Source organism: Oculina patagonica, chromosome 10, assembly GCF_052425735.1.
Source record: "Oculina patagonica isolate OP01 chromosome 10, crgOcupat, whole genome shotgun sequence".
NCBI lineage: Eukaryota > Metazoa > Cnidaria > Anthozoa > Scleractinia > Oculinidae > Oculina > Oculina patagonica.
This window is the reverse complement of record NC_135767.1, coordinates 17,879,154-17,894,402: the sequence shown is the minus strand read 5'-3', so window position 1 is coordinate 17,894,402 and position 15,249 is coordinate 17,879,154. Positions and strand designations below refer to the sequence as shown.

At 38.4% G+C, this 15,249-nt stretch overlaps 3 protein-coding genes across 3 annotated transcripts in view; 2 read left to right on the top strand and 1 right to left on the bottom strand.

Moving 5' to 3' along the window:
- Positions 1-15,249, top strand: part of LOC144628981 (CUB and sushi domain-containing protein 3-like) — a 732,439-nt gene that overhangs the window by 47,414 nt on the left and 669,776 nt on the right. The window lies entirely within an intron of this gene.
- LOC144628967 (complement receptor type 2-like) overlaps positions 1-15,249 on the bottom strand; it is a 218,013-nt gene that overhangs the window by 34,916 nt on the left and 167,848 nt on the right. The window lies entirely within an intron of this gene.
- LOC144628762 (uncharacterized) lies at positions 2,398-10,125 on the top strand. The gene is made up of 11 exons (XM_078486881.1): positions 2,398-2,757; positions 4,682-4,896; positions 6,114-6,146; positions 6,264-6,302; positions 6,605-6,652; positions 7,228-7,322; positions 8,152-8,246; positions 8,695-8,798; positions 9,400-9,504; positions 9,751-9,829; positions 10,035-10,125. Exons 1-11 carry the CDS (start codon positions 2,426-2,428, stop codon positions 10,123-10,125), a joined length of 1,236 nt encoding a protein of 411 aa, XP_078343007.1. The 5' UTR covers positions 2,398-2,425.

Below are 15,249 nucleotides of genomic sequence, written 5' to 3'. Positions count from 1 at the left end.
TGGACACGAATTTGGCTCGAATGACGTAGTTAGTGGTTCCACGGATCAGTTTACACTTAGATTTTGTTGATACATAGTGAAGTCAACTACTTCAGCTGAGATTGTTGCTGCTTTTTCGTTGATAAATCGAAATCTTGTCCAACAAGAACGATATGTTGCCATCTGCGGACTTGGCAGAGCGGGTTTCTAACAGAAATGAATCGCACAACGAAATATCGTGACACTAAATGGACTGAAGTAGTCAGTCGGACCTGTCCAACCGCCGCAAGCCGATCAAGCGCTCTTTCACACAAGCGCGGGTCGACTAGGACGATCGAAGTTCGGCGAAGCAGATTCAAATGAGAAATTCCCTATAAAAAATGAATAACTAGAATTTTTATTGTTTCCAAAAGCACATACATCGACGGGCTTTGATTTTGTGAGTGGTTTCGCAGTGTCGCAATGTGCTTCGGAATTGACACGAGCGCTGCTTGCCGCGCCGAGGTTGCTTGCTTGTCGAATGTGTAAATTCAGGTTACGGTACGCCTATCCCGGTGGTTATTCGGTATTATACAACGATTTGATGATTTTAATACAAGTAGCGATCAGTTGCTCGCTTTCATTTTGATTGTGTTCTTGTGTGGGAAAGTACAGTGGACTGACATATTTCTCCGAAGCGTGAGAGTGACATAATTAAACTTGACAACACGGCAAGATAACACTTCTTCAAACTCAAGATTAGCACTTTTTGACTTGAACGAAACCAAAAATTTCCTCTTCAAGAATAAACAGAACTGCAGTGGTTGCTCTTTATGGTTCGTTAGCTCTACGGTATATTTTCAACCGTCGACTTCTTTATCCGGATACGATAAATCCTGATTACAGTGCGTGTTTATCAGCAAATAATTCCGGCGAAGGCAGCCGTAAAATTTGTCCAAGATTTTGCAAGATCTCAGTGTATTGTTTAAAAGTGCATTCGCCATAGAATACTACCGGAAATGCAGACGTGAATGACAACATTCGAAGCGCGCTACTTGAAAACAAACAAGCATTTCTAACTCACTCAAGTCGAATTTACATTCCATATTTTTGCTTCTTTCACAGATGCATTTCACATTTGCGTCTGGCGATCGATCGTTTGGGAAAGGAAACGACTGCTACCTTACGAATGATAACACGATCTACTAACCATACAAATTAAATTTTGAGGAACGAAGTCTCATAATAAAAGAATAACACGTATACTGTACCCAGCTGTGTAACATATTGTAAACTCCTGGCGCGACTGCTGGCTAAATCTTTCTTCGGCTAGTCAGGGCAGAATGATATAGAGAGACCACTCTTTTGATAAATTTCCTCTTCGCTTCATGACTTTATCGTTTCATTTGTGGCAAGGAAGAGCTTTTGCTGAGAACAGCGATCCTTGAACTGCCGACGGAACAGAATTCGTTTCTTCTTGCGTTTTCATCAGAACGAATAGCTTTACTATACACATTGAAATTTCGCTTCCATTTACTCTGCGAAGCTTCACCAAAGGAAATAAGTGTATTTGATGCAGTTTCGTTTGTGCAATTGCCTTTGTTTGACTCAAAAGCCGAAATATAGCTTTCGTCAGCCCTCTTTGCTCTCTTTACGCCATAATCCTGGTGTCTTTAGAACCACTAAGTACGTCATTTCCGGTGAAACCGGAGCGTTTGGCCGCGCGCGAAAAGGACCCACTTCAAATTGCGAAATCCAAACTTCGAGGCTCAAAAAATACTAGAAAAAAGCGCTTTTGATATCTTAAACACGCATATTCGTGCTAACTAAGACATAAACAAGCAAATTGAGCAAAGTTATTTTTTACTTCATAGGCACTTTAATCAACCGTGTCGGCACTCTTTATAGAACGAGGCATAACACAATAGAGCTAATAAATCAATCAATCAATCAATCAATCAAATCAACTTTATTTGCCACTGAAATCCTGTTTACTTCAGTTACACATCAGTTAGCAGCAACAAGCTTGCTATCGCTTTTTACGGAGATCTCCCTTCCATTTCTACAAAGTTGATCAATAATTAACTAAAAATGTTGGCTTGTAGCAACATTGTGCAAGCATTAAAGTAGTTAATTACGCTTCTCCCTGGTCAAACTGTCACATTCTTGTTGAACAAATTGCCTACTTTTCCTTGCAAAAATATTATTTGATTTAATATTACCGGTTATTGTGTAAGTTCGTTATTATTGAAGCTTATTGAGCAAACAGTTGATCAGCATGCCGTGTGTAAATAAGTTACGACATGGACTCAGATCAGTTAGTCCACGTGCGCGTGCAGACAAAGCACGTCTGTGTTTTCTCACCATGAAAAACAAAAGGTCTATTGACAACTGACATCTGACATGGACTCGAGTGAAATTCGAGTATTCACCTCGTGCTTTTCATCGTTGCGTCCATCATACTCTCATGTCTGAGGATCCTGACCTTGCTTACGGTGAAGTTAATCAGAGAATCGCCGAAGCTGTTGTTGCAATGGAGAACCAATCTAATGAAGATCTTAGGGAACTTGGTCCATTGTTCAACGAGACAGACAACCAATTGCAAGGTCGAAGAACTGAGCCCAGCAAGGGGAGACCAGGCAACAAGCCCACCAGAACTTTTGTCTGGCTTCCCCATGAAAACGCCGAAGATTTCTCTTCTTTGCCGTCCTCCAAGGTAAAATTCCCGAAAGAACTCAAGGGCGAGAACTTATTGGCGCTCCTGAAAAGGGAGAAAAGAGAAATTCCTCAGAATTGCAGGTAACTTGATGTACCTTTAGCTTTATATTACATGAAATTTTCGTGACACTAAATAAAATCGCGAAAATAAAGTGACGCGAACATAACATGACGCGAAGTTTTAGAATTTTAGAATAATCTATTGATCTCGGGAAACCAGGAGACCCATGTATTTTTCAACACACTAGAAGTAATAAAGTCGGTCTTAAGGACTGGTCATAAAGTACAAGGGGGGGGGGGGAGGTGGGCTATGTCAAAAAGGGGGGTTCAGGAAAAAAATTCACTGCATTAGGGGTGTGTCATGGTAAAATTATTCACTGAATGGCATTATAATAATGCAAAAATTGTACCAGAATATTTTTTTTAAAACAGCACTTCCTTGGTTCTAAAAATCTACTTTATGACCGGTCCCTTAAGTTGACCTTTGGTATTTATGAAGTGCAATGATTACTGTGAATGGTGGTTGAAGCGTAGCAGCACTTACTTAATTTCCCCTATTAAAGGTGCAAAGCTTTCTCAAGAGCGGGGCCTATTCCAACTACCGTTAAAACACTGAGGAGAGTGTGTATTCTTGAATGGAAATTTATACAAGAGGTAGCACGAATACAGTTTCTCAGTGTCCTTGTGAAAGTATTCAGTGCTGTTCAAAAACAAGAGGTAACATGAACATAGTTTTACAGTCTCTTTGTAAATACCCAAATTATAGCCGCTGTACTTATTCAAGAGTGGCCTCTATAAAATATTTTTGGAGAAGGTGCGGAGCTCATTCTAATAGCTGCGTACATAAAAAATCATCTATGGTAGGGCAATATTATTATTGAACATACCTGGTCAGTACTTGAAAGGAAATCTTTAGACGAATCATGATGGGAGCTTTTAGTGTGCGTTTCTGGCTGTTTTCCACTGGTAGAACTGCTGCAAAGAAAAAATACAATAACTAAGTGCTACTATGATTAATTTTCACCCCTTTGCTAATTAAGGGAGGGCGCTTATTTACGACAGGCCGTTTAGTACAGTACGACAGATGTTCATGAGTTTACATATTCGACGTCAATGACTTCAGTTATCCACAATAGGGGCGCTTACTGGATTAGCGGCACTTGTAAGAATGGATACAGTTATTAGAATGGGGGCGTTTATTAGAATAGTGGCTCTTATTGACAAAATCACACTTTTGAAGGGGTTGCTAAGGTAATTAGCTTGACAGAAGAAAAGATGAGAATTTCATCATGATATAGCAGTACAAGCAAATAAAACTTTCATGTAGATTCCATGCAGGTCATGCCTAAATCCCTATAGGGAGGGGACTCCTAAGTGAGAAGGGAAAGAATGCTCCTTGTTCACACTTAGGGCGTAAATTTCAAGTTTTGATCTTACTTAGGGTCTGTTTATATTCATGAGCCAGGCTGCCTCGGTTTGCCAAGATGTCTTTATAACGCATCCTGAGCCAGCGTGGGATGGTCCAGATTTAGCATGAACAACAGTTTGAATTTAGCACGATTGATTTTGGCGTTACGTCTGATTATCTTGATGACTTTCTTTAGCAATTTGTTGTTTTATTTTTTACACTTGTACCGCTACATGAGTTGTTATGCCTCTTAACATCCTTTTTTAAAAGAAGAATATATAATGATTTTTAAGGTTGACAGTGTGCGTGCTAGGAAGAGAAATTAAATCGTGGCCCAGTTAACGCAACTAGATGGAGATCTCATCCAAGCTAGACAGGATCCATGCTTCGCAATACTGTGATCTCGTCCTGCCTGGCCCCGTTGTCATGTACTGTAGTTGCAAAATTGACTTTTTTGGCATTTTTAAAAGAGTGCCAAGATCTGGCTAAATGGTGCCAGCCCAGCAACTTTGTTTAGATTTAAATGTTTGTTCCCTAAGTGGCATGGTAGACTGTTATTTTTCACATTGATTTCTTGTCTTTTTTTTTTACCTTTAGAAGCTTAAACTTCTTCAAGTCACAAAGTGCAGGGAACCACGCCCTCTTCAAGGTTGGTTCCGACCTCTCAGGAAGAGAAGTTGTGGAAAATTTTAAATCCACATCTACAAGGGTATACCTTGCAGAGCGCCTCCCTCGTGTTAACGTTCCAGTAACGTTTGTTCCAGAAGAACAGATTAACAACACACAAGCAATCATTGTTCCCACAAACACAGGTACACAGTGTACATTACATAGATTCCATGTTTATTTAACAATTATTCCATGAGTGTGCATTTGATATGAGATGGCTATATAGAGGCCCTGCCAGGATAAATTCTGACAAGCGACATGGTCCAAAAAGTAGCGACAGTACGTAAAATAAAATGGAAGCAACCGACAACCCTTATAAAAAAAATATAAATTTCGACAAGGACAAGTAACTTTCCTTCAATTGAATTACTGACAGCGACACGAAGAGCGATAAAACAGTGACACGTAAACTCCCCCTGTCAGGGGCTCTATATAACGATCCCCTATCCAACGAGCGCAAGTGGAATAATTGTTTTATTAAAAATGGCCAAAGAATTCCAATACTTGTTTCCTCTGTTTCAGTGGCATGCCTGTAAACTAGCTATCTCGAAGAGATATGAAGCTAAGTGCATGACCACTATAAACAACATTTACATTTACATCACTCAGTGAACTTTAACTCTCCAAATGTTTATTAAGAGTATTCATTGCTTTGATTTTGCTATGCATATTATTCAAGACTTTCCCACTTGAATCTTCAAGACATGACAATTAAATTTATTTGTACATGCATATATTAAGGTTGTATTCCTACATGAAGAGTGGCGAAGAACTTTATTCTCATATGGGCAACCTGTCATATATGGTCTTTAATTTCTAGTAAAATTTAACCTGCCTGTAAAATAGCCAAATTGGCATGCTCTTAGCCACATTTCGGTCTCAAGAGTCATCATGGGCTCGATGAGGATAAGTAGCCACATTTGTGAATGATCCAATGCTAAGCATAGCATGTGATAATCGCGACACTCCGCAGAAGGCACTATTAACAATAATGTAAGATACTTTAAGTTAAGTCAACTTAACACTGAAAAGTTTAAATGACTCGACCGAAGCCAACACCAAGTCAATGAATGGACTCATGCTATTCTGCTTACACTTCCTTGATTTATCGCCTGATGTTATTGTTACTGGTACCTTATCATTACCCAATTACTTCATGAATGCTCGTGCACTTAAATCCAGTCAATATTTTTTCTGACATAAGATCTACTCATCCTAAACTGTATTCACTGTATATTCTCTTTGTTAGTACTCATTATGCAGAAAATTCATATCATAAAATCCACAAAAATTAATATTTTAGTTCATTAAGCTTAATAATAAAATTCATTTTTATGAGATTATCTTTGTCTTGTTCCAGGGCAACAAAGCCAAGAGGCAGTTTGTATCAAAGGTAAATTATAACACTTTACAATTTAAACTCACAGCTTATTTTACTTTACCGGTTCTGGCATATGTGTACTTGAACTGTATTTTTATAGTATAACAAAATTTTGTTTCCTTTTTTAAGGCAACTTTGGGCCTAGATTAGACGAAGACTGTTTACCAGGTATTCACATGTAGTTTATCTTTAAGTTATAATTAATTTTCATTATAACTATATGTAGTTTGCTGCTGGTTGAGTCATGCAATGTTCAAATACAAACATCTGTGATGTATCAACTAAAGGTTAAATACTTGAGGCACAGAAAGGAAGAGAATACATCTTTAAAGAGTAAGTGGGCCTTCTCACATACATACATTTGTGAGACATGCAAATTTGTGTACCGAAAACTTACTAGAATAAAGAAAGAAATAATTATTTTTATTGTATCAAACTTCATGTAATCGCATTAAACATTTTTTTTGCAGTGGGCTTAACTTTACCAGAACTGTCTGACCACGGCCTTGAACATCAAGGTACTGTAAGGGATGAATCACCCACATGCCAATTCCAGTTGATGTCAAATAACTTTACTGTGCTTTGTTGCGAAGTTCGTTGGGAAATTGGGAATTCTTTACGAAGTATCCAATTGTGTTGCGAGTAAGACAATCAAATCGTGAACCTCGTAACAAACTCTCCAACTTTTCGCATCAACAGTTAATTTGTATAAAATTTAGCTAGAGATATTTCATTGAAGATATACAGAGATATATATCCTCTGACACCATTGCACTTGGAAAGAAACTTGCTGGCCGGTTTATTGAGGTAAAAACCCATATATTTAATAATACACTTAATAGAGGTAGCCATTGAATAGAGGTAACAAATACAGCGCTAGCTGCAGTCCAGTGACAAATAATTTGGGAAAGTGGCTGCTTAATGGAGGGTAGCCGCTTAATAGATCTAGAGATAAGGACTGTATAGCAGCTTTTAATGTGACACAGAAACAAAGATAAGCTTTGGCTTTATGGGTCCAAAATTGAAATGTTGGAAGTATTAACTTATTTAGAAATAGTTTTTTGGTGAGTGCCACTTGTTTCTATTTTTATAGGTCTGCTGCATGCAAATCTTACTGATGACCTTATATTGGCCAAAAGAGCGAAGATTGCTGATGGCATACCATTTGTTGGTTTGACCTTCCAAAGTGTAAGTTTAAAGTGTTAAATACATTTGGATTATATATTTCTATTTTACATTTTGATACCTTTCCAGATATATACATGTTTGTATAGTTAGTGGCGGATTCACCAAAAATAATGTGTGTACCAAAACATTTTTCAAATTGCAGCCAAAATTTTTAACAATAATTAACCTTCACTGAAAGTAATATAAGGCCGGGTGGGGTTTTAACACGGAAAAGGTAGCTGATTTAATTGTACTTGATTAACCTATATACATGGGAGTGGTTGGAAATTTACATATGCATATATTACAGTTATTGAAGACTTGTAACCTATGGTAATTTTAGTTGGTCTTTATCACACCTGAATTCTTAATGCTATCTAACATGCCTCTAAGGACTCTGGTACAATTACAGCAATAATAACGTAAAAAATGGGTAATGAATGACATGTACCTTTAAATTGTATAATACATATTTCAGTAACATTAACCCCATGCATAATTCACATCACAGGAATCACTAAATGAAAGGAGTTAGGATAATATGCGAGCCAGTGAGCCATGCCAACCAGTGTGTTATTTAGGCTAACCTGAATGGCTCGCATGACTCGCAAGGCATGCGAGCCAGAAATCCCTAATCCCAATAAAAGGCTAACTGCATGCTACCTTAGCTAACTGTAGGCTAACCAGAGTGCTATTTAGGCTAACCGAAGTGCTATTTAGGCTAACCAATGTGCTATTTAGGCTAACTGAAATGGCTCGCTGGCTCGCAGATTATCCAGACCCAAATGAAAGACAGAATTCAATTTAAAACTTTATTTCTAACTCACATTTTATCACTTTGTTGTTCCAGCTTTGTCATCATATCCGTGGCGAATGTAGGCCGGCAGTACTTTTTCTGTCCAAACAAAGTGGGCAGTTCTCTGATGAGGAAAAAAAAATGTTAGGGTAAAAAATTCAACTTAAGTTAACCCTTTAAAGACCATTAGCCAAAGTTCACTGCTTCTGCTTTAAAATTCGATTCAATCTTTTAATCTCAGTTACCTAGATTAAAATGGAACATTTTTATTAATAATACAACAAATACAAAGAAAGGGTAACGATGCCCAAAAGCGACGAAGGTTGAAACAGATTGTGATATCCGTGTTCGAAATATTGTTGGGCTGAACAGTTTTCAAAGTTAATCTTTTTTGCTTGTTTTTTGTCATTTAGATCCATAGAAGTAATATTTTTGTAGATAACATTAAGTTTCAAAGTGAGTATTTGGCAAAAGTTGATAAAAGATACTTAACTCACGCATGACACAGTCTCTTTATTATTAGTTTATGATTATCAATATTCCTTAACAAAATATTGAGATTGTCTCATAATTGTTTCATTTTTTTTTTTTTTGAAGTGCTCTCAATGAGACCTGTGTGGGCATGTGGAGTGAACTTATAGCCACATTTAAAGAGCCCTTATTTTGGTTGTCAAGCAGTGAGTCCAGTGAAGGGATGGAAGGTACGCATACATGCAATTTTTACATGACATAAATTCTTAGAAAAAGTTTCTGACTCATGTTAAGTGAATACATTGCCAGTTCATGCACAGTAATTAATTTTGTATTTAAGGTTGCTTTATACAAGCTAAGTACCGGTATGTATGGATTTAAACAGCTGAGAAAACAGTTTTACTTTTTGGAATGGTGGTTTGGAGCTTACGACAATGCTATCACAACTAGCAAGTGACTATTTATGTCTTAATGCAAAACATTTATTATCCCTTTATCTTTAATGTACAAGTAGTAGCAATTTGTAATTGATATCTACTGTTTAAAATATAACTCTCTAAGTTGAGACCATTTAATTTGCCATGGCAATAAAAATTTTGGACCTGGTGACTAAATATGAACCACTGTTGCCAGCCTTGTGACTAAAATTGTAAGAAAGGAAAGGAAGCATCAGCTTAACTTAGCAAATATAATTTACCACTCGCGACCAAACTTGAGTTACTGTTGTGTAGTTGGTGGCCAAATGGCCACTAAGGAAAGCAAAAAAACTTGTAGGGTTAAAATACTTTGTTTTTTTAAAATAATGAATACAATGTTTTCCTTATCTTTCAGCAATACATATTCTGGGGAGCCAGACAACTCAAAATCCCCAGGTTTTACTGGTAAGCCCATCGTTGCGGGGGTCAATAAAACCCACCATTATTGAAACATTTGAAGGTGAGTACATAATAATTAATATTAGAATAACAGGAGATATGAATATAGAGGGATCACACACATGTTCAATGAGGCTAGGGCAAAACATTGTTAACATTGCTGTATCAGTTGTTTGTAAACATTACGGTGACCAGTTCTCTGAAATGTGGCATACAACATGCAAAATTATTACAGTTCATGTTTGCCAAATTACATGTGCACACTGGCCTAATGATACATGACTTTTGTGACATTTTTCTATCACAGATGTATCTGACCTCCAGGCGTATTTTCTGGAAGCCTTGAAAAGAAGCAAAGAAACTGTCGAGGTTGCCGAGCTACACCAGTAAGGAGGTTTTTCTTTCCACCTGTTGTACCTATGGTGTTTTCTACGTTAGTGACAGTTTAACTTAACATTATTGCATTTGAGACCAACGTACATTGTATTTAATGCAAAAACACTTAAAAAAAAATTAAGTTACTGACTTAAGTTAACATCACATGTATGACTTAAACATGTCTAACAATTTACTTCATTTACCACAAATCAGGAAACAATTAGAAGAGGAAAGAAATCTGAAGAGAAAGCAAGAAAATGATCTTGTCCTTTCGGAAAAGGCTGATGCCTTAAAGGTACACTAAAACTCACTTTGTAGTCTAGTGTCCATGTTGGAGAAAACGGCCACAAAGGATATTAACAAAACCCCAATAACCAGGGGACGTAATTTAAAGTAATTTTCCTTTCACAGATCTTCTGGGAAATGAACTGTTTTAATATGTTGAATTCAAGGACCAACTCCAGTCAAGACTTGTTAGCTTTTAATGCTCTACGTTTCGGCCGTCTCGGCCTTCTTCAGGAGCGTTTAAACTGTATAACGGTAAGTGTCAACAGAAGTATTTTAAAAAAATGGGATAACAATTGTGATTGGTTACAGCAGTTCACGCGGTAATGTGCACGTGGTTGATGAAATACAATGCTGAACTAACTATAAAAATGATAAAATATGATGGGACAAATATACATAATACATAGAAAAAAAGAAATACAAAACGTCGAAAAAAAATAAAATAAAATAAAATAAAATAATAAAATAAAATAATAAAAATATATATAATAAAATAAAATAAAAGGAACTATCAAATATACAATAAAAAACAACAGTGAGGAAATGTAATTGAAAGGTTAGATTAAACTGTTAATTGCCGGCTTCAATTTATTTATCCAGTATTCTTCTCTTGTTCTCCTGGTAAACTGGTCTTTTGCCCGTACTTTTTCAATAACCGTCAGCTTCATGTTTTCACGGCCACAGACTTTAAAATGTCTCACTGTAGGAATGTTTTTGTTGCCAACGGTTATATCGGAGCGGTGTTGATTAGCCCTTGTGTTAACGCTGTTACCAGTCTCGCCAACATACTGATCTTTACATTTAGCACATGTTATAAGGTATATTACGTTATGAGTGTGACAGTTGCTATATTGCTTAAGATTGATAGATTCGCGGGTAGTGTTGCTAGTGACTTTTGTGGCAAATAAACCATACGATTGACAGCAAGCACATCGTGGATCACTACCGCAGGGCCAAAGTCCTGGTTTGATGTCTCGGGTGGTGTGGTTTTGCTTGTGTACACGGGAGATATGTATTTTAAGGCCTTTGTTGTTGCAGAATGAACGGCTACAGATGCTACATTGAGTGGCTGTAGGTGTGTTAGCAAAAATGTAAAGGGAAGTCACAAAACACAACCCGCGGTCTGGCCAGGACCTCACGCATGCGCACAACCTATCACCTGGGCAGTGGCAACCATGGACAGCTGTTTCGGCCTTGTTAGGCCTCATCAGCATGGCATAGCCGTCGGGCAGCAATAGGACTAAAAGCCCTATGTAGTCTGCCCTTTACTGCCGAGGCGGGTGCAAGGCACCCCTTTAACCGCGGGTTGTGTTTTGTGACTTCCCTTTACATTTTTGTTTTTTATATATATATATATATATATATATATATATATATTTATTTGTGAGCTTGGTGTGTGGCGGAATTGACGTCACACGGCCGCCGCGTGCTGGTGGCCTAATGGTAAGGCGTCGAACTTGAAATCAGATCTTCGGGACTGAGGGCGCGGGTTCGAATCCGGCTAAGGTTTTTTTTTTTTTTTTTTTTTTTTTTCCTTATTTTTTTTGTGGGTTCGAATCCTGAGCCTTTCATTTTTATCGTTTTTCTTTTCGGATTAAAATAACACTGATTTCCACATAATATTCCCTCAACGCCTATTCAGGCTATAAACCTTTCATCGCCATCAGGGGCGCGCGGGCGGAGGGTTCGAATCCTCCTGCCGTTCGTTCTTCTTTTTTTAATGACCTCAAATAAATGTCCAAAATGCGACTATCCAATAATTTGTCGATGATTTTGAAAATAGCCTGCGCTTCCCAACGCTTTATACCTCTTTACGAACCTGAAAGAGCCGCCATCTTCAAAGCGGAGTAGACCCTGGGAACGAGGGTGTCGCGGCCATGCCCGTTACTAATTTTTAACAAATATATCTTCCTGCCTACTGTGGAAAATTAAATATGTACAATGTTCAACTTCAAATAATCCACTCCAGAGCTTCGCGAGGCCCTGCGAGTCACGTATTACTAGTTTTATGGGATATATTTGCGGTTCAGCAAACTGAGAATTTGAATTAGTGTAGCAGAAATGGATAAATCCTTAAAAAAAAAGAAAAAAAAAATCTCGAAACACGGATTCTCGTTACGTCGTTACTCCGATTACTAACAACCTTTGCTATGTCAAGAATTTTTTATTCACGTTAACAGAACCACTAAGCCAAGATTCGGTAGCACATTTTAGCAACGCCAGCTAGTCGATAATTCAAGTCCTCTGAACCATCACGGCAAGTAGCGAAAATATTTTCTCTGGTTCTATTCGGCGTAAATCGATTATTTGAACGGTGAAATGATCTTTACAACGATGTTGTATGGAAGTTTCCTCCTTGATGGCTTGAGCCCGCAGTATTTAAGAAGGCGGCTTCTCTTAATAAGCTGGCGTGTTATTTAGTATAATTTATGTCAATGAGTCATTCCGCGAGAATTACATTCCGCATAATTATGCCATTCCGCAAGTCATGCCACATGCCATTCTGCAAACTCATTCCGCCTTTTACCCTCACCGCATTATCCGTGACGTCAAAATCAAAATGGAGAGCAAAACCCCATTATCCGTGACGTCAAAATCAAAACGGAGAGCAAAACCCCATTATCCGTGACGTCAAAATCAAAACGGAGAGCAAAAAGTCCTTGTCAAGAATTCCATTATCCAGGGGCATGGGCGGGCGATTTACGGGCGATGACAGCGTTGATGCCGCCAAAGCGAGTGATGCCAGAAGTCTATTTTCTACCCAAGTGTTGTTTTCTCTTACTTGAAAAAAATTTACCCCGGACGGTCTGCATGCCTAACGCACGTGACATTATTTTAAATGCAACATTGCAATTCATTGTATGTCGCACAACGCTACATGCATAGTAATTGCAATTATTAAAAGTGCAAAGAAACAAGCCTGAAATATGTTGCAAGATTTTCTGGCTGGTGCTTAAATAGGAAATCGTACTAGTGCGAATGCCCGATGCAAAATCTTGCATTAGCGTGACCAAGCGAGTGCAACATCGCGACACTAACCTTTTGACCTTTCCTAGACCCGATTATCCAACACCATTCAACAACCTGTGGAACCCCGTTAATACTGACACCAAGGGGAAATGCCAAAATTAAACGGGCTCTCGAATAAAATGTCACGAATATATGTTTTATCTGTACAATGTCTAAGGGAAATATTTTAGTATACGCACTAGCCATAATTTGCATTACCAGAATCATGATGTGTGACGAACACAGACGATTTCAAGGTTAGTACACCCTTGCTTTTACCAATTTAAGTTATTTTTACCAATTTAAGCTTTCTTCGCGCGTTCCCTGGCCCAGACTCTGGAACAGGCTTATGTCAGTTATGAAGAGTTGTTTAGAGAGACTTAAATGCTGACTCACTATAGAAGCTGTGGTTCTTAACGGCGCACAAAAAATAGAGCCGATCCATCGGTCCTGAAGAGGCAGAAATTCCGTAGGGCAAAAACTATGGGCAGTAAAATAGTTAAGACCACAAGACAAGACCATCACCAGTTTACCCTTTTATCAGGGTCATAACCAGGTATCTGGGATCAGGGATCACAGCCTTGGGATCGGGATCACAGCCTCGGGATCGGGATCATGGACCCGGGATCCCGGGTCACAAGTCATGAAATCCGGATCGGCCAATCAGATGGGATCAGAATGGAATCAGGGATCAAATGTTGCCACATTTTGGGGACCTGAATCAAAATTTAGAGCTAAAATTTGGGATCAGCGATGAAAAAATATACCTGGTTACGACCCTGCTTTTATAGAGGCGTGTTTTAAAAGTCGTTCGCTTCTCCGGAGTTTTCGGTTTGGTGGTAGAACCCGAAGCTCTCGCGCTCCGCGCTCGCTTTCGCGCTATGTGTGTTCAAAATTAAACCTGTAAGTGTAATATTAACGGATAAAAACACATCACCTGGTCGCTAGCTACAGAATAAGTAGTTGGGGGGGGGGGGGGGGAGGACAAAAAAGGAGAGTGTTTGACACATAGTTTAAGCGAGATCAGGGTGAGTGAGTAAAAGAACAGTCAGCTGTCTCTAACGGATAGCCATAGACTTGCTTACAAGTCGAATATGGTAATGATTATACGGGGATAATACGCTCAGATAGTTATCTCAGTAGTCTCAGGGAATTGTGAAACCTGCCAGCAAACCAAGACTAAGGGCTACTTTTGATTGACAACCTAACACGGTCTTGTTTATCTAGACGCTAAAGAATTCAGTTTCCGTCTGCCAATAATGTCAATAATGAAGATTTTTAAAGTTCTGCCAGAATAGGCTAGCTTCAATAGTGCAATGGTCAGCCAGTTTACAACTAGCGGCAACAATGGTAATTGCAACATAACAAGATATAATTATACTTAAAACTAGCTGTACCTATCGGTAAGTGCCAACGAGCGAAATACTCATGTTTGTTCAAAAGAACAGATATTGAATGGTTTTTGATAGAACTATATTTGAAATGAACAAAATATGGTAAATTGTATTTTAGATAATATATAGATTTAGGCAAGCCTAAAAGCGGAGCTCCCCAGTTAATTATTTTGCACTTTATTGAAACCTGAATTCAAGCCATTGTACAATTTTAAGGCTAAGAATATAATATTCGTTTTATTTTTTTTTATAAATTTTAATATTGTTACTTACTTTTTTTACCGTGTCCCGGGGGGGGGGGGGGAGAGGTACTCCCTAAAATTTACTCGAGGGGTGTGCCACTGAGTCGCTGAGACTCTGGACCTGTTCCAGAGAAAAACGGCTCAATTTGCGACCCTGTTCCAGACAAACAGTGCAAAATAGGTACCCTGTTCCAGACAATATCCACAATGAAAAATATATGAAGATAGATATAAAAACACTAGCGTACATCACAAAGCGCTCACTTGACTTTGTCTGTGGCTTGGAGAAAAACCAATGAGAGGAGCGGATTTTCATAGCTAAACTTGATAGTGTTCCACAGTCAAAAGAGTGATTTGTATACCCTGTTTCAGAGTCAGAGAGGCAAAAGGCACACCCTGTTGAGCAGCACATACCCGTATAGCCCTTATATGGGAGTACCGTATACAGCAACACCAAATAAGCCGAGAACAAACAAAATCAATCAAAACGTTTTA